The sequence below is a fragment of the Micropterus dolomieu genome, linkage group LG19 (genome assembly GCF_021292245.1).
Source record: "Micropterus dolomieu isolate WLL.071019.BEF.003 ecotype Adirondacks linkage group LG19, ASM2129224v1, whole genome shotgun sequence".
In the NCBI taxonomy this organism is placed as follows: Eukaryota; Metazoa; Chordata; class Actinopteri; order Centrarchiformes; family Centrarchidae; genus Micropterus; species Micropterus dolomieu.
Window position 1 is genome coordinate 27,309,582 of NC_060168.1, and position 22,701 is coordinate 27,332,282.

Here is a 22,701-nt window from a genome sequence, read left to right on the forward strand (position 1 = left end):
CATGTCAGATAAATATATTTTTAAATTAAGTTTGTGTCAAAATAGATCAAATCTGTCTCTAACTTTTGTTTTATCCCGTCTTTTCCAGTTTGTGTGCATAGCCCAGCAGGACTACTGCTGCATCCTCAACCAGGTAGAGAAGAACATGCAGAAGGTTGAGGAGGAAGGGGAGATTGTTATGGTGAAGGAACACCGTGAACTGGACCGCACCGGCACCAGGAAAGGACACATCGTCATCAAGGTGACAAATCAACATTCAATATTTTCTTTAAACCAAAAAACCAAAATAAGGACGTGCGCAGAGGAGACTAATCACACAACGAACCAAATAATTACCACTAGATATTTGAACTGATCTTTGCAAGCCAATCATGTTGCATGAAAGGTTATTTTAAACCAATAACACCATCATTTTAAACCTCAGGGCACATCGGAGCGTCTCACCATGCACCTGGTGGAGGAACACTCAGTGGTGGACCCCACCTACATCGAGGACTTCCTGTTGACCTACAGGACCTTCCTCTCCAGCCCCATGGTCGTGGGCAAGAAGCTCCTAGAGTGGTTCCACGACCCCAGTCTCAGGGACAAGGTATGAGGAGGAGCAGAACCGCATGCTTGAACTGATGAAATTTTTCAGATATTAATCAGTCACAGAATGTATACTCTTAAGAAAATTGAGACTTTACACTGCAATTATACACAACTGAATAATGGAATAGACTGCTTGACTATCCTAAAATTATGTACTTTATTCTAGAAAACACTCTGGAGCACTCACTTGAGCAGAGATTTTCTATGAACTCAGACATTTTTAGGACAGGATGTAAACTACGTCATGCATACACTATTAGTCAACCAGTAAACTGTATGTTCACCTGTGCTGATCATGTGATTGCTCCAGGTTACACGGGTAGTCTTGCTGTGGGTAAACAATCACTTCAATGACTTTGAGGGTGACCCTGCTATGACTAATTTTCTGGAAGAGTTTGAAAACAATCTGGAGAAAGAAGTAAGTATAACAGCTACACAAAAATGTATTTTGTGTGTGCCATTTATTGCCCTTCCCTCACATCTGTGTTGTTTTTTTTTCCAGAAAATGTGTGGGCACCTCAGACTGTTAAATATAGCATGTGCTGCTAAAGCCAAGCCGCGGCTGGTGACACTGACCAAGCCGTCCAGGGACTCTCCATTGGCCTTCAGCCTTCTCGGGGGTCAGGAAAAAGGTTTCCGCATTTTCATTGATGCTGTGGAACCTGGGAGCAAAGCAGCAGAGGTCGGCCTTAAGCGTGGAGATCAGGTGAGATATCTTCATCTTTATCGCTTTTACTGTCACCTTGTCTGAAATTTCTGGTGTCTCACTTAAAGTCATTCCATCATGCATAACATTCTTTTTATCACCATCTAATTTGTCCATAAAGCGCCATTTCATTTCTCAGACAGAATATGTTGCTTCTACTATAAGAAAATGTCTGCAGTTCATTAAAATCTTGGGATTTTCTCTTGAAGTGTAGGTAGGAAAACTGTAAATGCAGTTTACAAGTGTTTTTGTCTGGAGGCTACTATTGTGAGGAGAAATCACTCCTGTCACACAGACCAGCACTTGAATTGAGTTTTTTAACATGTTGAAGTTCATTATGTGTTGTGAAATTGGTTTTACATTTTGCTCTAACTAGCATTAAAAGGGATTTTTATAAAGTCTTAAATTGAACTTGCCAGTATCTGCGGGCATCCTGTGTTGGCTTTCTCCCCGCAACTTGACTTCTCAACCATTTTCACACTCTGCAGTCCTCAGAGCTTTAAGCAAAGTCCCTTAATCCTTGAAACCATCTTGAGAGTGTCTGGATGCGAGTTAAGCCCTCTTGAATCCAAACATCCCTTGCAGCTGTTTCCCCAAAAGGAAGCGGAGAAGCTGACATCCTTGGAAACATTCACTCTCTCATACCCGCACACACCTTCCATTTTTTAATAGCCTCTATCATTACTGTCATCGTTCACTCAGGGCCTATCATTTCAGAGCTTTAGCATTAGTCCCATTTGAATTGTCATTGGACCATTAGCCAGAGTCCCTTAGTAGTAAACTCCAAGCAAGGGTGGTCTGTACTTACGTGGACTTATGAGGAAGCAGCAAAGTCTGGTTAGCAGATTGTGTTGAAATGCAAATGTCCGGCTCATAGACAGAGGTCAAGCTGCTAAGACAAAGATGAGACCGTTTGAAAATGACACGGCCCTCGTGTTGGACTAAATGTAATGTTGTATAACATGGCAGAGTATAAGAGTCTGTTGGCTCTTTGTTCACTGAATAACATATGTAGTTCAGAGCATTACCTGTAACATTTACTTGAGTTCACGGTTCAACACTTTACTGCATACATCCAATGCGACATTCAGTTTCACAGTCAAAGCAGAAAAGACATTGAGTAATTTATGTTTTTTCTTGCCCACCAGTGCAGCAATTTGACTCTTAATCTGCATGCGTAACTTTTGATTGGTTTATTTTTCTTAAAGAGTTCCCACTCACCTCAGTATTTTTGTTGTACTTAGAGAAAGAGATTAAAAAGCTTGTGTCACATTGGACAGTTGGATAACACGCAGTGCACCTGATATTTTTCGTCCTTCTTCTTTCTTTCAGATCTTGGAGGTCAATGGGCAGAACTTTGAGAATGTCCAGCTCAGCAAAGCCAATGAGATTCTGAAGAACAACACCCACTTGTCCATAACTGTGAAAACAAACCTTTTAGGTAAAGTTTTTGGCTGTCATATTCGTGAGACACACCATGTTAGCATTTTGTGAGATATGATTTATCATTTGTTCTTGTAATGTAAGGATGATATCTATAAAATCAATGGTTCCCAACCTGGGGGTCAAAGATAAAGGTGTGGGTAGTGAGGTTAACAGGAGAGGAAAGCAAGAGGAACCTATTTCACTTGCACAAAATTGTTTTCTTCTTTACTTATAATCTTTTATGCAAGTACTTATAAGAGTGCTATTTTTCTATTATTATTATGTCTTATATATTGTTTTTAATCTTGAACCGGTTACTTTTATTATTATTCTCATCATTCTAGTCTGTCCACATTAGTAGGGTTTAGATCAGGAATGTGGAGTTGTTTTATTGTTTTCCTTACTAGCTGTTCCTCTCTGTGCTTTGACTGGGTCCAGTCAAGGCTGGGAGAGGATCTTTGTTACCCAAAACATAGAAACCCAGACTGTGTAAATGATCATGCAGCCCCTTTGCTCTGGGCCCGAAGTTAGTGACTGTCCTAGGAGACAGAACCTCTGGTCCAGCTGATTTGTGTTGTAGTACTTCTCTGTTTATTCTTTTTTTTTTTTATTAATAAATTTTTCAGACAACGCTTTCTTCTAACTCAATTATTTGCTCAATCCCTCACCAGGAATATAATTTCCACGACAGCAATAGCAAGGAGTGTTTACAGTATTATTATTTATACAAAGAATATGGCCTCTTTAACAATTTCTTGTCTCCTCCCTCCTTTTGTCCAGTGTTTAAAGAGCTGCTAACTAGGCCAGAACACGACCATGATTTGGATGGTGAGGAGGAACATGACAGAAAGAATGGAGCACCCCACCTTCCAAAGATTGGGGACATTAAGAAGGCCAGCCGCTACTCCATCCCCGACCTGGCAGTGGACGTGGAGCAGGTGATGGGCCTGGAAAAGGTCAGCAAGAAAGCAAAGTCCAACTCTGTGGGAGGACGCAACAAGCTGAAGAAGATCTTCGACAAGACACTCACCAGCATCCTGCCTCCTAAACCATACAAGTAATAAGACCTAATAATATGTGGATAGTAACTTTTACTTTCAAGAAATTAATTCTATCTAATTTCTCTAGATTGCCTTGAGAGGTAAATGTTTGGGATTTCATGTTTGGGCTGTGATTGTTTTATATAAAAAGGATACTAAAGCCTTGAAAGAGGAAGAAAAAATGATGTTGGTGAGTCAAAGTCAGTTTGGATTTACTTTTTAAGTTTTAGTTAATCCTGTAATTTGCGCAGAGAGGAAGCAGTGATTTGGGTATTTGTTGTTTTTTTTTTGCACATCCCTATGTAATTGTGACTGGCTGTTTGTCTCTACTTTTCCCAAATTGTAAAAACTCTGAACGTTTACTTTTTTCCTGACATTGTGACGTACTGCACTGATTGATGCAAAGTGAACGCACAGTGTGATTGATCAATCACCTGCTGAGCTGAAACAGGTCTTGATGCATCTCATCTCTTCATCACTGTAGTTACTAGATGAATGTTTCACCAGTCACCTCACTGACATGCTCACTTTGCTGTGTGTTGTAGTGGCACTACTCTTTTTCCCTAAAGCTTAATAAGCTTAATTTTATATTTTATATAACATTCTGAAGTTAACGAAGGCGCTTTTTATTTCTAACAAGGCAAGGGGCCTCCAACATAAAATGCTGTGGTTAAACCTTGAATAAAAGTTGATAAGAAAAGTGCATATTTTTTAACTTTCAGGTGCTGATGCTAATTGCAGCCCACAGCTGATAATGACACAGAAAAATTCTGACTGTTATCATACTGAGAGCGCAGGGATAAATTATGAATTGAAAACAAGTTTGTAAAAAAATAGTTTTCAGTTGTGCTATTACTGAGTTTTTACAACTGGAAATTCTTGTTTAGTTTGTTATGCTAACGTTTTAGCACCAGGTACAAATCTCAAATTGATATTTCTGTGGGTGTATTTCTTACAGAATGTAGTTGGTGGATTGCACAGCTAGAGGCGTCCACAGCTTCCAACTCCTGCCAGCACTAGCATCGCCGCCTGCCTTTTGTTGACAGAACTGCTATCTCACTCCTCCCATGCTCTTCCTCTTGTTTCCATAGTGACGTTTGCGTGGGCCAATCGCAGGACGACAGCATTGTGGGGATGAAGCAGTCCAAACAGATCCCACCACCGCTGCCCGTTAGTGGAAACCTGTCGTCGTCAAACCCAGACCTTCTGCAGTCTCACCACCGCATCCTCGACTTCAACAACCAGCCTGGTGTGTATTAAACTGCTGTGTGGATATAATGTGAGACTGGGACGTTTGGAGCAACAAATCACTTACATTTCATTTGACATCATCATGGCAAATAATACCCAAAAATTATGATTGTTATTTTTTTTAAATTAACCCCTTTTTGAGCTTGGACGCCACATTATGATCCTATCCTTTAAGGGGGAAATATGGGTAGAATCTTAGGTTGTGGTATAAATGCAAGCTTGAATCATGATACTAGTACAGTTGGGGATGTGGTACATTTTATGGAAATTCAGTTAAGAAACCACTTGACAAAACAATCTCATCTCAAGTTCTATTTAGTAGCTGTGTCACTTCATCAGCTGATGTAGTTTGCCCTGTTGTCATAAAACTTGAATCAAAAACTCCAAAACAGCAACAACACAGATCCTGTGAAGTGAAGTGAGACACTGTTTCAAGAGAAATAACCAAGTATAAATGTCACACATTGATGTAACAGTTCTATAAATTCCTACTGCTATAAAGAGCTCATTGCTCATTGGCCACAATGGGTAAATATAGCCAGAGATATTAAAGGGAACAGTTCATCTTATCTCACACCATATATACATGCATAGTAACATAGTAACCATAATATATAACATGGTAACCAACCTTTTTATGAATTTTGTTACTCTATTAACTGTGTAGAGCCAGTGGTAAGAATATGCTCGCTATATTAATATCTTCACTAACTTCTGTCCATCACATGTTGTTTGTGTTCTTCCAGTCCCGGTCATATTAAGTGAGTATCTTCTCTCCCACGTGATCCTGCTTGTCCTAGCACAGTCACATCTTGTCAGCCTCTATGTCAGACTTACAGGCATTAATCAGCTGCTGTACTGTAGCTTATAGACGTAACATAAACTCCGTTAATCTGCATTCATGCTTGTGGACGCCAATTGAGTAAAGCTACCAGCATTGCTCTGACTGCTGACCTTTACATTGTCTGTTGGTATTCCTTTTTCTAATGGAGAATTTGGGTCTAATGATTTGTGGGGTTGTTTCTGATCAAATGAATGATGGGAAATGAGGTTCACAGGTGACATCCCAAAGATGTTGTTGTGTTTTTGCTTCAAAAGAATGCTGGGAAGATGGAATGGCTCTTCTTAAATCTTAGAAAACAAACAAAAAATAATTGCGGCTGCTTGCATTATGAGATTCACACTGCTTCTACCTCTCAGTAAAAACATTGCAAAGTAAGCATTTATCCTCATATGTTCTGATGTCATCCCCAGATATGTCAGATCAGGTATTACGAGTCTTCAAGGCAGACCAGCAATCTCGATACATCATGATCGGGAAGGACACAACAGCTAAGGAGGTGGTGGCCCAGGCTATCAGGGAGTTTGCCCTGACAGCAGCAGCAGAGGCTTATTCGCTGTGTGAAGTATCCGTCACACCAGAGGGCGTCATCAAACAGAGGCGGTTGCCAGACCAGCTTTCTAAACTAGCCGACAGGATTCAACTGAGTGGCAGGTAAAGACATCTTTATTTGCTAAGATAATTGTTTTCCCTCCTTTCCTTATTCTTCTCCTTACATGAATGTCTATGTTGTAACATAATTGCATTGTCATCTTGCCCAGGACTCTTATATAGGCGTTTTTGTTTTTAACCTCAAGAGACCATCCTCATTAGATAAAGGTCAAATAAAAATAAACTAGGGCTGCTTTTCTTCATTATCCCGTAACCTCAATTAATCTTTTAGTCTATAAAATGTCCAAAACAACACATCACATTTTTCAAGAATACAAGGTGATGGCTTTAAATTGCTTGTTTTGTCCAGCAAACACTCAAAACCCTAATTTTATTCAGTTTAGAATCAAATCTTATTGAAAAAAATAAGAGTCATCTAATTGTTGCTTGATGTAAGTTATTATTCCGTTATCAAAATAATTATTTTTCAGTTAATTTACTCTATTGATTAATCATTTCAACACAAAAAAAGTAAAACAAACCACACATTGTCTTCTCACCAGATACTACCTAAAGAGCAACATGGAGACAGAGACGTTATGTTCAGATGAGGACGCACAGGACCTCCTGCGAGAAGGCCAGATCTCTCTGTTGCAGCTCAGCACAGTGGAGGTTGCCACTCAGCTCTCCATGCGGGCCTTTGAACTTTTCTGTGCCATCGAGCCCACTGAATACATCGATGACCTGTTCAAGCTGCGCTCCAAGACGGGCTCAGCTAGTCTGAAGCGCTTCGAGGAGGCCATCAACCACGAGACCTTCTGGGTGGCCACAGAGGTGACGCGGGAGCCCAACCAGCTCAAACGCATGAAGACCATCAAGCACTTCATCAAGATCGCCCTGCACTGCCGCGAGTGCAAGAACTTCAACTCGATGTTTGCCATCATCAGGTGAGATGACGTGTAATCATGTATTTGTTATTTGATATATGTTCTTTTAGTTTTGAGATAAGACCTTGTCCCTTAGGTTTTGTCACTTCTTCAGAAATGTATGTTTTCATTGTTAGCTGTTATACCAGTAATAAAAGAAACCACTAAACTAAGCCCGATCAAGCATAAATTCCTGTGCCCATGCTTAATTTGTTCTCCCAACAGTGGTCTGAACCTTGCTCCAGTCTCAAGGCTGAGAGGAACATGGGAAAAGCTACCTAGCAAGTATGAGAAGCTATTTGGGGACCTGCAGGACCTCTTCGACCCGTCAAGAAATATGGCAAAGTACAGGAATGTGCTTAACAATCAGAACCTCCAGCCACCAATCATCCCCCTGTTCCCAGTCATCAAGAAGGACCTCACCTTCCTACATGAAGGTAGATGACATGACATTCATGTGTCTAAATAAAAGCATATACAGTTGATCCCACCTTTTATTATGGTATTAAACGTAAGTTAACCACTGACTAAAAATCTATTTCATAGTTTTCATAGCCATGTGATGAACTCAATTATAAGTGTCACATATTAGAAAGAAACTCTTTTGTTTCTAGTGGTACACATGCCATTTCTAATGAGTTAGAGGGCTATACTGCCCTGAAGTTTTGAGTCTAGCTAGGCAAACTGTAACAGAAAAATACGTCATTTTGTGCCATTTTATGTCAGATTATTTTACTCAAAAATCATTGGCATAGATACATACATAATGCCCCAAAAAAAACACTCTGGGACTATCTTAAGTGTATGTGTTGTGAAAAAAGTATCAGAACTAAATAAGTTATCACAGCTTTCTTGTACATTTCAAGTAATAAACTAGTTTAATAAATATATGGATAATTGATAATGATAATAATGTTAAATATTTCCTAGGCAATGACTCTAAAGTGGATGGCCTGGTGAACTTTGAGAAGCTGAGGATGATTGCCAAAGAAATTCGCCATGTTGGTCGAATGGCCTCTGTCAACATGGACCCAGCACTCATGTTCAGGACCAGGTAAGACATCTTTCAAAAAAGAAGCCAGATTTTAGATTAATAAGGACCCTTCACCCTCTCTGTAGGGACCAGTCTGCACTCAACTGACTAACCAAGCTTTATGGGGTTAGCCGGTTCACATAGATTCAGTAAAGATTTCTGCATCACGCTTTTCTTTCAAGCAGCTGTTCCCTCTGGCAACTGTTTTCTCTGGCAACTGTTTCCCTATACACATTGTTGGCATAAGATGTGCACAGTGTCCCTGTGAAAGTGTGTCTTTGTCTAATGATGTCACTTCCTAGTGGCGTTACCATTTGATTTCCTCTCCTCTGACTTTCACGTGGGTCTTTGGTGAAATTGCTTCTCTTTGGTGATCTTGGTGGTCTTTTCTGTCCTAAGCTTTGTCTCTTTCTCTCTCTATTTGTGTCCACCCTTTGCCCTCCATGCTTCTCTGTTCATGGCACCCACCCTCTAGGAAGAAGAAATGGAGAAGTTTAGGGTAAGTTTGGTGACCCTACAACCTTTTGCCCTCGCCGCATCACGGCCCTTTTTTCTGCCAATTTGCGTGCTTCTTTTCTGGAACCTTTTTTGCATCAGTTTCAGTTGAATCCTTCCACTAACACTGCCTGACCCTAACCAAAGAGCATTTAGTGAAACAAAGGTCACTTGTGCTAACATTAGGTTACAATGGACTATTTTAAAGTGTAACCTAATGTTCTTGTAAACTCTACAGGAAAACATAGCCATTGTCCTTACAACATAAATTAGACACGTGATTGAAAAAAACATACAAATACATATATTCTGAACATACAATGAATGACTGTTATTGATGTTGGATTCCAGCCTTACATTAGCAAATGTGACCTTTTTGACATCTTATTTTAACTAACAATATGCATGCAGCTTCAGTTTCAGAATTATACATGTCTGTTTTATCTGTACATCAAACCACCAAACAGCCAGAGATTCTGGATAGATCAGATTTTTTTATCATACTTTACATTTTTGTGGTCATCACTGTGCATACAGCATTTATTGTGACTTTTAATGGGAAACATATGGAAGCACACTGCACTCAATAAAGGAAAAAAAGGAAAGGTTTTCTGGTAATTGTGACTTCTGTATGTCGTAATCATGAATTTTTACATCTTATAATTATGAGAAAACCATCTTGTATCTCGTAATTGTGATTTTTCCTGTAATTATGAGATCTTAATCTCGGAAATATGAGTTGCCAAGTTATAATTATAAGATACGACAATAGAAATTACCAGAATTTTTTATTTATTTTACTTTTAATGAAATGTGCATCCATATAAATATGACAGAAATTGTATATTCTTATAGTCAGTGTCTTTCTGAAGAGGTTTTTAAACTAGAAGAAACACCTTGTGAAAATGAAAGTAAATAAAAGTAAATATCTTTCTACTAAGAGCATACGTGACTTCTCAGTGACTAACACTTAAGCCTATTGTTTTGTGAACTATTCGACTGTAAAGCGTTTATTATTACTACTACTACTACTGCTACCAGCTCTGACTCAAGCCACAGAAATGTAAACTATGACTGTGCTACACTAGCAGAACTCCCCTCTTTCTACTCCCCTGTTGTTTGACTACAGCCATCATCCATCACCCCCCTCTGCTGTCTAGAATGTCTGGAATGTTTTGGAGTTGAGAGAAATACCTAAAGCTGCTCTCTGCATGTCCACTTTTAAATACTATGCTCCTTGTGTAGACCAATAGTAATACCTGTACAATCATACCTAAATAGAGGCAAATTTACACATTAAAGCATAATGTTAATAAGTCTTTCTCTATTCTGTTTTTATTTGTCTTTGTCTGTGTTCGTGCCTGCAAATCTGCTTTCCTCTCTGTGTTTATGTGCATGTTTCTGTGTGGGTGCCTATGTGTGCAAGCAGGTCTCTAAGCCAGGGTAGTGCCAATGCGGCAGTACTCGACGTCACCCAGACAGGTGGGCACAAGAAGCGGGTGCGACGCAGCTCCTTCCTGAACGCCAAAAAGCTTTATGAGGACGCCCAGATGGCCAGGAAGGTCAAACAGTACTTGTCCAACCTCAGCCTGGAAACGAACGAGGAGAGTCTGCAGACGCTCTCGCTGCAGTGTGAGCCCTCAATCAGTACATGTGAGTTTGTGACGCACGCTAGTACGCACACAGATGAGCAAAAGATTTTCGCATTCTTACATATTAATATAACGTATAAGATAAACCCATAAATCATAATTTATCTCCCTGAAGAGCAATCCTTTCAAGAATATATTATTAAATAATAAATAAATTAAACGACGAGTTCTTGATTTTCTTGAAGTGCATATTTCTCTTGAGACACACCCATTTCCCAGGATTCATAGCAGAGACAAACAGGGTGGGTCCATTGGAGTAACAAGACACTCAGTATTTTTTAAGGTTTCATTGGCAGAGAATAAAAATGAATGAACCACTAGGCCAGTTTCCCATTGTTAATAGGTCAACTTTTATTCAAGTGGGGAAGACTCTTGGTAATTGAAATATGCTCTTTTTCACCCTACGCAGTGCCCAAGAATTCTGGTGGTAAACGACCAGACACCTCCCCAGTTGTGTCCAGAGCTGCTAACCAACAAAGGGGCCAGTTGGCCAAAGGAAATCAGGCCCTCCAGGTCCCCGCCGTGGCCCTTTACCCATCCAGAAAGAAAGTGCCAGTCAAGGATCTGCCGCCTTTTGGTAAGCTAAAGATGATGCTCTATGAATGTGAAATAATGATATTTCTAAGTTTAAATGTATGCCTTCAACCAGTACGTATGTCACAACATATTTAAGCTAAAATCTCTGCAATTCAAAGTTTTTGTTACCTTTTTAATAATAGTGATTACAATGGTCACTATAAGAAGATATACATGTTATTCTTGTGTTGATAATATTGATTTACAGTGCTGTTATGAATTGAGTGAAAATAAGCCTTTTTACCTCTCTTGTCCTTCTACATGCCACCATTGCTTTGTTTTCCCTTCCTCATCCTGCATCCTTGCAGACAATAGCACAGCCATCATTTCCCAGCTTCTTTATGACAGTGCTGCCACCTAGAGGCCTTCTGACAACAAGCACATACAAAAAGCGATCCCAGACAATGCAGTTTAGCATCCCCGCACCCTCGGGGAATGGCAGCGTTCCTCATGCTAATTCCCCTCATCTTCTTGCAAATGTCCACAGGCACCAGTTCCCCTCAGTCTCTGAAGAAGATCCTGTCTCTGTCAGAGGAGGGGAACGAAAGGCACCGGAGGCAGCCAGAGGACACTGTGTCCAACGCCTCCTCCCAGCTCTCCTCCCCTCCCACCTCCCCCCAGAGCTCACCCAAGAAGGGTAAGCCAATAATCCTTCCTCCTCCCACCTTCTAAGGCCACTCTCCAGGCTCAATCCTTCTGCCATCATGTGCCACAAATGCCACCTGGTGGTTGCCAGCATGCATTGCTTTGTTTCAGTTAAGCTGGTGATGCACGGAGCAACTTTTAGAGCAGTGGTGCTGGGCAAAGTTGCGGTCACAATTGCCCCGCCACCACGCCCCAACACTATCGGTTCAAAACATAGACTTGCCACCAGCAAGATTTCCCAGCAACATTGCTCAAAAAGTTGCCAGTGTATCATCAGCATTATGTTGTTGGATACTATAAATCTTCCTCCAACGTAAGACTTAAAATAAGCCCTTATGTCCATCTTAGAAACAAACCTTACAAACTTAAGTACTTCAATGCCACCTTTTGTTTGAAAGACAGCAAAACATTTTTCTGAAAGAAAATTACTTAGAGTAGCTAACCCTAACCCTATCTTGTGGTCCTTGCCACAGAGAAGACTAAAGAGTAACTAAATTCCCACCCAGCGACAGTCTATAAAGTGTTGTTGTTTATCCTGTGACGTGTTTGCCTTGATCACAGGGCTGGGGACTCTAGCAGGCCACAAAGTCAGAAATATGTGTTCCCCTTTGAAATCACTGCAGCCACAGGTAAACTGGTACTGGTGAAGTGGTGAGCAGAATTTTATAGTCCTGATAACCATGCCTCTAACTAGTCTGTGGTCAGGTGCATTAGACTTTAGGCGTTTAAGACTAATCTAAGCTATAAGACCTGTGTTTGTAAATTGTATTGCTTATAGTTCTTAGTTTTAGGATTTTGGCAGCATCTTTGTGGCTGTGCAGTCCTTGCTATAATGCTTTACCCTGCGTTTCCCAGAAATCACTGTAGTTTTCATAAATGTTTCGTAGAAAATGTTTGTCGTTCCAGTGATGTTCTTTTGTTGTTCAGCCACAGTCAGTGGTTATATTAAACACTTCTTATTCTATGTGTTCCAAACACACTGCTGTTGTAGATGTTTCCCTAACTACCTGAGTTAGTTAGATTATTAACTTTATTGCCTTTACAACAAACGTTAAAAAACTTGTCTTGATGAGCTCATAGTACAAGACACACAGAGCAACATTAATCACAGCAAACTCACAATAAAACCATCATATTAAAAGAACATATTAAAATAGACGAAGTGCCATAAATAATGTAATAATAATATAATAATAACAATATAATTTAAAGTGTAAAAGGCCTGCAGAAGTTCAGAAGTCAAATAACCTAAGCATCTTGAGATGCACTGGTCATTTTAACATTTTTCTCCACAAAAACATAATTTTTGTAGCTGGCTTTATTTGAGTTCTAATCTTTATTTGAGTTCTAATCTTTATTGTTGTATCCCCCAGTAGTGATTAATCCATTTGCGTTCCTCTGACTCATGTTTACTCCACATCTTTATACTTAAAACCTTATAGAAAATGACTTAAACATTCTCTCCTTCCTTCAGATCAATGGAAGAATGTTATTGAGGCAATTAATGAGGCTGGGAAATATGGCCGCCAAGCTATTCAACTCTCTAGCTGAGCTACAGCAAATGCCACAATGACAGTCACCTTTAACTAGAAAATATTTACCTACATGTGTCAGCAGTAGTGATTTCCCTATACTTTCCCAGATTTTTGTGCAATTCACAGTCCCTTCACGCTTGTTGTCTAAACTTTTCCACACTCTTCAGCGCTGTGTTGAAACCCTGAATGTCGTAGTAAACTGCTGTTTCAGTAAGAATCTAATGCACTCATCCCTAAAGAGCTGGTTGGCTTACTTGGAAATGGCACTCAACAATTATCTGTGCAGTCTGTGTGTGACACCATGTTTAAAAAGACTGACTGAGATAAGATATGTGAATTAGATATTATTTAGGATGAGGGTTGAAAACAGTTGACCAATCATTCACAAGTTAGTTTGGGCTTTGTGTTGGAACATGGCTGAGACCCACTCAGCAGGTAGGGGGCCAGGCTTTATCATCCCTATACTTTTTGGGACGAACATTTATGTAGCACTGTCACAAGACTTTAAGGATTTGAATGTTATCTTAATCTACTTGACAGTAATTCTCAAATTAAATTGATAATTTTTTCTACAATTCTTATTCTCTATAGATGAAAATTTTTACAGAATCAGAATTCAAATTGCCCTGTCACATTATTTTACCCTCTGCCCGCTCTTCTCTCTCCTCCAGGTTACAACAGGATGGGAGACGCCTACTCAGACTCTGGTCACAGTGAGATCTCCTCTCGCTCCAGCCTCGTCAGTAACTCCTCCTTCGACATGGCCCAGGAGGAAAGGAGACTCCGGCACTCTGGAGGAGTCGGGGAATTACACACCGTGGGGTCGCGGCTGGAACGAAGGGCCACCACCGACCCTGACCAGTACAGCCTCGGGTAGGAACACACAGAATTTGGTGAAGTTGGTTCTTTATGATTGCTTATGTTTTATGACATTCAAACTTGAGTAATTCTTCTTTATTTTTTATCACATCATAGGTCATATTCATCAATGCAGGACTGTCGGGGCATTTACACTGGCTGCCCTACTGTGCTCTCCTCACCCAGTTCCGAGGAGCTGACTCAGGATCAGGGCGATCGTGTTTCCCTTGATGCTGCAGACAGTGGACGTGGCTCATGGACTTCCTGCTCCTCTGGTTCTCACGACAACATCCAGACCATGCAGCAGGGGCGTAGCTGGGAGACTCTGGCCTTTGGTGGAGGTGGAGGTGGCATCGGAGGGCTCCCTCCTGGCGGGCCTGAGGCCTTATTAGGGGGGCCTGCTGCACTGTGGGCAGCCCAGGCCAGGGGAAGCTGGGCGTCTGCCACCTCCTCCTCATCCTCAGCTGCGTACTGGGGAGAGGACTCTGAGGGAGATACCGGCACCATTAAGAGGAGAGGAGGGAAGGACGTCAACGCCGACCCAGAAACAAGTAGCATCACATCCACCGGGTCAGAGGAAGCCAAGCAGCTGAGCCGGCCCTCCCCGTCACCCATCACTGCTGGGGGTAAAGGCGTCCTTTGTGAGTGACTGCACTTCACAGTCCTGCTGCTTTAATTGCTGAGTTGGTCCAGATTTTATAGGAATGCCCCTCTAATAAAACGGCGACTCAGTAGTATTCTAAAAGTTTTCTGAAGTGTCTTTGTCACCTTCATCTGCATCTTCATTTCATTTGTGTCCCTATAGCGCGGAAAGAAAGCCGTTACCGTGAGCCTCCCCCTACTCCCCCCGGCTACACTGCCCTGACCATCTCCGACCTCGCTGAAGGGCAGCACCCAGCCCCGTCTGTTCCCACGTCCACGGTGACCCACACAGGCCGCCGACCACCAGACTACACCACGGCTCTGCAGCGTTCGCGCATGGTCACCCAGTCGCCTGACTCCCACCAGGCCCACCAGGGGTCCAAACAGCGGGCGGGGGGCCTCCACCGCGCACGCTCACCGGCCGAGGAGCAAGAGGCTGAGGAGGAAGAGGAGGGTGAGTCCTTGTCTTCCAAACTAATCGCTCTGAGGAAGCCAAAGCCAGTGGCTCAGCACACACCTGAGACTCCCAGACCATGAGAGTGTGTGTACGGGGGTTAACAGGCAGGGCCCCTCTCCCAAAGGCAGGTAAAAACTAATTTATCAGGTTGCCCCCCCACCCCCACTCCAATGAACCTGCATGTGAACAGGAACACATACTTGGACTGAGACTGACCATTCCTTCCCACAGCACCAGTAGGATCGGTCCCACTCCAGATTACAATTCCCTATCAGTGTTCATACTCAAAAACTAAAATTTAGACATGAAGTATTTATGATCTGGGAATTGTTCATCTGGAGTGGGACCCTCACCTTTAACCCACAATATGTCATCATGCATGAGTCATACTGGTTGGACTCTCTGCCACCACACATTCTGCTCTTCTCTCTCACTGCCTCACACACTGTGCTGAATAGCATTCATCAGCAGGCACAGTGCTGTAGATCCTCTCACCCATGCAATCAAACTCAATGCCTGAAAACATGCACCTCCATTCTCCTGCACCAGCACGCACCTTACTCGCCTACACACTGACTCTGGATGAATCTGTATTATTGTAGCAGCACTTTTTATACACGCAGTGTTTTTTAGAAGGTTTGAAGGTTTTTCAAATTTGAATCTGTCCTTTGAAATATGTTACATAATAAAAATAGCACATACAATTATACAGTATAATTATAATGAAATTGGATATAAGCATGGAGAGAAATAAAAATAACATTATCAATAATTTTCCAACGCATGAATTTTGAGAATATTTTTTTATATTTGTAAATTTCAGTACAAGATGAAAATCAAATCAAAGCAGACTTGAAATTTGATTCAGAGGTAAACCGTCACTGGGAACATTTTGTCACATTGATTGTAAAAAGGCAAATATTAATTGAATACGTAAAAATGTTAATTAAAGTTTGGCTGTTTTTTCTTACAGTAAAAACATTGCTGTTGCCTAGCCCACTCTGATCCCCAATGTCCACTGGATGCTGCTGTGTCTCGCTTTGGCTCCATGACTTCTGTTGAAGGCAACTCGCTGCCATCCACTGGTCATGTGAGCGGTGCATCGCACTTGTGCCTCACACACGCCTCTTTTCCCCACTCTGATATCTTAATGGGCTATGGGGGTTTTTTTGCCCAACAAACTTGCACCTCTGAACGGTGAAATTCAGTTGTGAATTAATATGAATTTCTATATCCATTGACAATTGAATATAACAATACTGGTGAATACTCCGTGAATGAGGTGCAAACGTATATTCAGTATGTTTGTAAAACAGAAGAAATATGGCAAATCGACTCAAAACTACATTTCAATTTGGTTGCTAAAGACTAGATGCTCCAGTGCACTTCAAGTGAGCACTGGAACTGCAACGGAGCAGTGGCACACCTGAAACGCGACACGTGTCCAATGGACATCCAGTACAATATGTTTGAAGATGGTGCATCTTTGTATAAAATAAGCTCAAAACAGCCCCTGCTTCCAGATGTGTTACCATGTGTCAATAATACACCTTAAAAAAAGAATAAAATTGACCAAATATCTGTTGTCACTGTCAAGTTTCAAGATAGCTGCAAGTTGATTTTCATATCATGCTGACATGAATGGAAGACATGATTGCATGGTCTCGGAAAATGTTTGACAGTAAACAGCTTTGTGAGTTATAAGAAGACAGGTTTCGTTCTAAACACTGCTGCCGCTGCTGTTTTTAGTTTTCATCTTTCACTGAAGTAAACACTTTCCATTTAGAACTTTAAAAAAAAAAATATATGTGGCATGTCCATATTCGTTGTAACCATTCACTTTCTCTTTTTTTTCAGAGGATGAACAGGTGTCAGCGGTTTGAGGGACAACAGTGGACGCCCTTTTGCAGTAACTTGAAGTCCCCCTGGTTTTGGGGTGGGCAGGATTAAAGAGACTGACAGATAGACAGACCAGTGGACTCATCATCAGTAACTTACGTGCCTGCCTCCTCCACTTGGCTCTCCCTCCTGATTGGTGGATTCCTCTGCTCGTCTCCCTCCCCTGCCTTAAAGCATCATAGGGGGTTGAATGACCCTGCATGCAAAAAATACTGTGAAGAAGAGATGGAGAGAAGGTCAAAGACGATGACAAAATGCCTGGCACTTTGGAAAAAGACTACAGAAACCTAACTAGTGCCGGGGGTCCTCCTGGCCACATACACACAAAACCACATAGGTGTTCCTGTTAGAAACGGGAGTGGTTCCTTAAGACCGACCCCCAGCCAGTGACAAAACCCCAAACCCACCTGTTAACACAACAGCATCATGACGTGTTGAGCTCCATCTGCACTTTCTGTCATTTTCTACTTTATAAAAAAAAAACTGAACAAATAAAAACAAGAAAACAGACTTTCATTTGAAGACAGAGAGAAACAACGGTTGACTTGACTCTTAATTTTCAACTTCCCGCTAGATTTCTTTTCTTTTTTGTTATTTTTTTTGACTGATTGCACTCTGGGGGGCGAAAAGAGAAACTAAGTCAACCCATTTCTCTGCCTGGACTGAAACAACCCGTCTGTTGTCGTGTGTTTGAATTCTAATTCCAGTATTATCTCATGTTTGACATGTGAAAGCTTATCAAGTGTTGGTTCAAATCAAAGCTACATGTAGGAGAAGAGCCCTGTATGGAGAACCGACATGCACAGTGTACTGACATACCTACACACACACACACACACACAGTACATTTTATGTACCAGTACAACCACAAATACAGAAATCATTTCTAAAAAATAGCACTTTCAGCACAATCCTAGATATTGCCAGACATTTGGCCTGGATACCAGGGTATGAGTGAACCATATCTTACTTTCATCCGACCTTGGAGTTCATCTGGTTATATCAAAGTTTTTTCATCATCCTGTTGCTCGCTGTTACATCGAGAGTATAATGTTTTGTAACTGGCCTGTAGGTGATATCAAAAAGCACAGAGGTGATTGACCACCCACTGAAAACAGAGCGAACAATTTTGACTCCATTATGTTTGTCTCTACAGTGTATCAGAGGTACACGAGGTAACTCAAGCAACCTAAATCACAAAGTGCAGCTGCAGTAGAGAAGATTTATTCCTGGAGGTTAACCCTTTTTTGGCCAGATTAAAAGCGGATGTCAGGTATGGAGCTGGCTGCAAATAATCAAGGGGGAATTTGTGAATCAGTACAAACTGTGAGCAGTGAGTGAGCACACACTGACATTAAAAAAGTTGCTTCTTGTTCCTTTATTCTGGCATGAGGGAACACAGACCAACCAGGGTGGTAAATATCAGCATATTAGAGTGTACCTCTAACTGTGTGCATTTACAAATCTTGTACAGAGTCTTAAAATACGCATATTTCCCTTCAAAATAAAAGTATCCACAAATTCAGATTTGGCTATTTTCCAACCTGCACATATGCCACATTTTGTGAATGTCCAAAGCGCCTTACGATGCCATGATTGCATACATTTCTTTGCATGGTTGTTCCCATCACAAATCACTTTGTTTCAAGAGCAGTCTTGAATCAAGCAATAGTGGAGTGAAATGCCTTATTGAAGATACTTCCGCAGAGGTTTTTTTAATATATTAAGACTCAGTACAAGATGAAGCCAAGCATTTTCTTTCTTTTTTTGTTTTCACGTGGCTTCAGACAGCACCATCAGACTTGCTGTGGCAATTACATGTTACAGTGTAGTAGATGTTTTTTTGTCTACACACAAAGCGACCCTGCATCTCTCCCTCTGCTGTTGTGCTAATAGATCCTCAGAAACTCTTCTCACCTGTTACAGACATCAGCTCAGTGGATGCTGTATGTATATCGCTAATGCCTGCATCCTGTTTTCCATCTTATCTTGGCATCAACATAAGTGACTGAAGATTTTGACTTTTTTTTTTTCTTTGACTCCGGTGGGGAAGTTGACAAATAAAGAAACATTTTTTTTTCAAGGCTGCCAATCAGAATGATTAGAAATCCAATTGTGAAAAGTAACTTCTTTTTGTTGTTTTCTTCGATCACTGAGTCGCACTGATCACATTGATCAGTCTTGGAAAGTACAGACTGAGAAAAAGATGAATGAGTGCAGTGTTTTCCACTGTGTTCCGTGGCTACACTAATCATTTCCTGGGTTTCATTTGTTATTGTATTTTTTTGTAATGGCTGCAGATAGATTGTTAATAATTTGTTTGTAATACAGTGGTGACATGCATCATTCACTTTCATTCAACTCTGAAGATAATGTGCATATTAGTGCGCCAAGTCCTATTTCGAAAAACAAAAAGTTGCACAAAAATGTACAAGCATAAAGATTAAGTGTAGTAGGTAGAACTGCTACCCTGTTTGATGTGTGATGTCAGTGAGAAGTGTACATTTAGCTGGTGATGATCTTCTTTTCTTCATTCTTTCTTGTACTACTTTGACCTGTATGTCTTTTAAAAAGACAATTGGTGGAGTATGTATCAGTTGTTTTTGTATTTTTAATACAATAATTGTAAATATTGGTTATATTTTTGTTCAAATGTACTATGTTTATGCCTCAACATCCAGTTTATATGAAGCTGGGAATCAATAAATACTGCATAAAGAATCAACACCTAGGTTTAAATGCACTTATTCCTTTCTTCTGCATTTTGGTGTTCTTTCTTTTCCAATTTTGTTTTTCCTTCAGAGGATTTTTCCCCAGATACCGTCTAGTGTTTGCACAAGTCATGGAAGCAACTTGAAAAGTGTAACTCTCATACTTTTCTATCTGACCGCAGTGTGTCAGAATTAATAAAAAAAGAGATATTGAAGTCTCGCCTTGCTTTTTTTTACATGTTTTGTATCATCTTGTTAGCTAGAGCTGTGAGAATAGCGCAAGTCCCACCTCTCATTTGTTACTATTCTAATGTATTTCATTTCTCATATTTCATTTATTATATTTGTTGTTTCGTCTTGTAACAAAATTATATATCTTCAACTCACTCACCCATATAAGAAAAAGGGTTTATCACAGCTAGTGTTTTGGGATACATGCTGTTAGAGTTCTCCTGCAAGTAAGACATTTAATTTGTGCCTAGTTTTGCACTGTAATTGCTGAGATTTACTTAGAGGAAGATTAATATACTATGAATAAAACATAAGAGAACCATTTCCATGTATATCATTAGATTTAAAAAAAATAAGAACAAGTCACCCCTGTCAAAAAATTTGTCTGAAATGATAAAGTAGGTTTATGTTTTTGTTAGAAAACTATTGTACTTTCAGATCTGAAATCTCAATTCAACACAGATAATCAGGTACTTTTCAAAAAAGGACCTCTGTGCTTTCATACCACAAGAGTGCACTGTTTTTCTGCAAATAATAACCAACATCTGAAGTACTTCAATGATAGACAGTCTTTTTCATACATTGTGTTAGGTTCTGAAAATATGTTTATTATAATGTAAACAGATTTTGTATAATTGTCTGTAAATGGTCTACACGTACTCAAAAATCACTACTACTTCTCATTAAAAAAACGAAGCTCACTGTAAACCCACTCTCTTTACAAGTAACCCAACTTCTTAATCCAAACTGTTCACATTATCATTAGTTGGTGCCATAACGCAGTTGTTTCCTGTTTTTCAGAGTGAGTTCAGATGGGGTAATGTATAAGCTTGTACATTCTGACTGTAGCTTTTATATTGTGGTAGACACCATATCACATCTCGACCTTCCCACTCCTCATGAATAATGCAAGCCAGATGGTCCTGGTTCCCGCTTATCACAGAGCTGAGGGCCCCAATTTGTCACACTCTCCAAAAACTGATTCATACTCCTACCATGAGAGATGAGGAGTATGTGTGTGCGAGGGCAGCTCAGACACGCATACACAAACTTTCAACTTTGTAAATAAAAGTTTAAAAAATATCTGTTTTACTCTTTCTTGCTCCATTTCTGGTTCCATTCTCTGTCACATACACAGAGAGCGAAACAAAGGATGATTTGGTAGATAAGATTATTTGTGGATAGAAGGTGCGATAGAAGGAAATTTGTGCTAATATTCAGCATTTCTGTAAATTTGCTGAAACATATCTATAGTATATGTTTAAGGGGAAGAGGAAAGCCTCTGGAGCAACATTTAGCTCACAGTTTTACCAAAGCTCACATTTTTTGCAGATTCATGTGGTGTCTTTTGTTATAGACCCACTAGAATGAAATTAACACATGTTGTGTGTCTTTTTGTCTCTTCCTAGAGAAGGAAAGGAGATTAAATGTTCACAGCTCTGACTTGAACTGTTATTGTTATTTCTGGACAGTTAAAGGAGTGGTTTGAAATCAAAATCAGTGTTACTTCAGTCTTTGTCCAACATACTTTCATACACTAGGAAACCACTCACTCACTTTAGGTTTCTTCACTTCAGTCAGAATCTTGGGACTTAATTATTATGGGCTGCATAGTGTTCATTTGTCATTATCCACAAGGTATGGCATCACAGCAAGAAAAAAAGTGACATTAAAAGAGCTCTATATTTTCCTTTCCTAATTTCCCCTCAAAACAAATGGATCAGCCCTAACGCTGACAAATCATGTTTTCATTGTGATAAAAGTATATGAAGAAAAAATATTCTCACTGCAGTTGCCTGCATTAGAAAGATAACTGTGACTGACACGAGGATAGATGTGGAACCAAAACAACAAAAAAATTACCCCTAGCCACCACTGCTGCGTGAAATTAGAGAGGATACACTGCTGTAATCTGTGTCCGACAGTAAAAACCACCCCCAGAACCCCCAGACTACAGCTATAGGTGATGTGTTTACGACTCAATTGGCTCTGTAACTGTGCTGTGCCCTCAGAGGCACCAGGGGGCACTCTTCACTATGAAATGCCGCCAGATGGCCCTGTCCACTCTACCCTGTCCCTGGGCAATGGGCCCTTATCAAGGGGTAGCAGACAGCCAATGGTCCTCTGTAGATAGCCGGCTGGTTATGTGTGTGAAGCTCCGGCCCAGCGTTGTCGACCGTGTTCAATCAAGGCAACTGTGGGTCATATTATGGGACTGTCTGGATTCCTTTCATGGTAAATTGGATGAAGGCAGCAACACTAGAGCTGAGGGGAGTGGAGATGTCACAGCGTTCACCGGCCTGTGTCTGGACTCCATGTGTCTACACAGGCCTGAGCAGACAATGCAGTTAAAAGCTGTCAGAGGCAAAGAAAAAGAAAGATTAATAAAAGCTGTACACACCTCTGCACAGGTACTTTCTTGCGCAATTTGCTGTGGTAAAAAGGTTGGCGGCTGAGAGGGGTGTGGAGGGCAGATTTCACTGCTTTTTGTTTTGATTGAGAAAAATGTTCCACATTCAATATGGTTCATAAAGGGACTGATGCTGTTTTACGCCCAAACACTCTTTTAGAGAGCCTGTAATGGAATATCATGAAG

General features: G+C 40.6%; 1 protein-coding gene across 11 annotated transcripts in view; it reads left to right on the forward strand.

The window, feature by feature from the left end:
- rapgef2b (Rap guanine nucleotide exchange factor 2b) overlaps window positions 1-20,089 on the forward strand; it is a 107,872-nt gene extending 87,783 nt beyond the window's left edge. For 4 of the 11 annotated variants that reach the window (XM_046030116.1, XM_046030120.1, XM_046030127.1 and 1 more), the window contains 20 exons: window positions 89-241; window positions 425-589; window positions 902-1,009; window positions 1,094-1,297; window positions 2,630-2,738; window positions 3,503-3,779; window positions 4,854-5,011; window positions 5,760-5,774; window positions 6,268-6,508; window positions 7,009-7,392; window positions 7,597-7,808; window positions 8,302-8,425; window positions 8,880-8,903; window positions 10,329-10,552; window positions 10,961-11,128; window positions 11,615-11,764; window positions 13,979-14,180; window positions 14,283-14,806; window positions 14,971-15,392; window positions 17,122-20,089. In XM_046030116.1, coding sequence (XP_045886072.1) covers window positions 89-241; window positions 425-589; window positions 902-1,009; window positions 1,094-1,297; window positions 2,630-2,738; window positions 3,503-3,779; window positions 4,854-5,011; window positions 5,760-5,774; window positions 6,268-6,508; window positions 7,009-7,392; window positions 7,597-7,808; window positions 8,302-8,425; window positions 8,880-8,903; window positions 10,329-10,552; window positions 10,961-11,128; window positions 11,615-11,764; window positions 13,979-14,180; window positions 14,283-14,806; window positions 14,971-15,344 — 3,816 coding nt within the window. In that variant the 3' untranslated portion in view covers window positions 15,345-15,392; window positions 17,122-20,089. Of the gene's footprint in view, window positions 1-88; window positions 242-424; window positions 590-901; window positions 1,010-1,093; window positions 1,298-2,629; window positions 2,739-3,502; window positions 3,780-4,853; window positions 5,012-5,759; window positions 5,775-6,267; window positions 6,509-7,008; window positions 7,393-7,596; window positions 7,809-8,301; window positions 8,426-8,879; window positions 8,904-10,325; window positions 10,553-10,960; window positions 11,129-11,614; window positions 11,765-13,978; window positions 14,181-14,282; window positions 14,807-14,970; window positions 15,393-17,121 lie in introns of all 11 variants that reach the window. The other 7 variants (XM_046030118.1, XM_046030123.1, XM_046030117.1 and 4 more) reach the window with 6 other exon arrangements.
- Window positions 20,090-22,701: the final 2,612 nt, after the last annotated feature.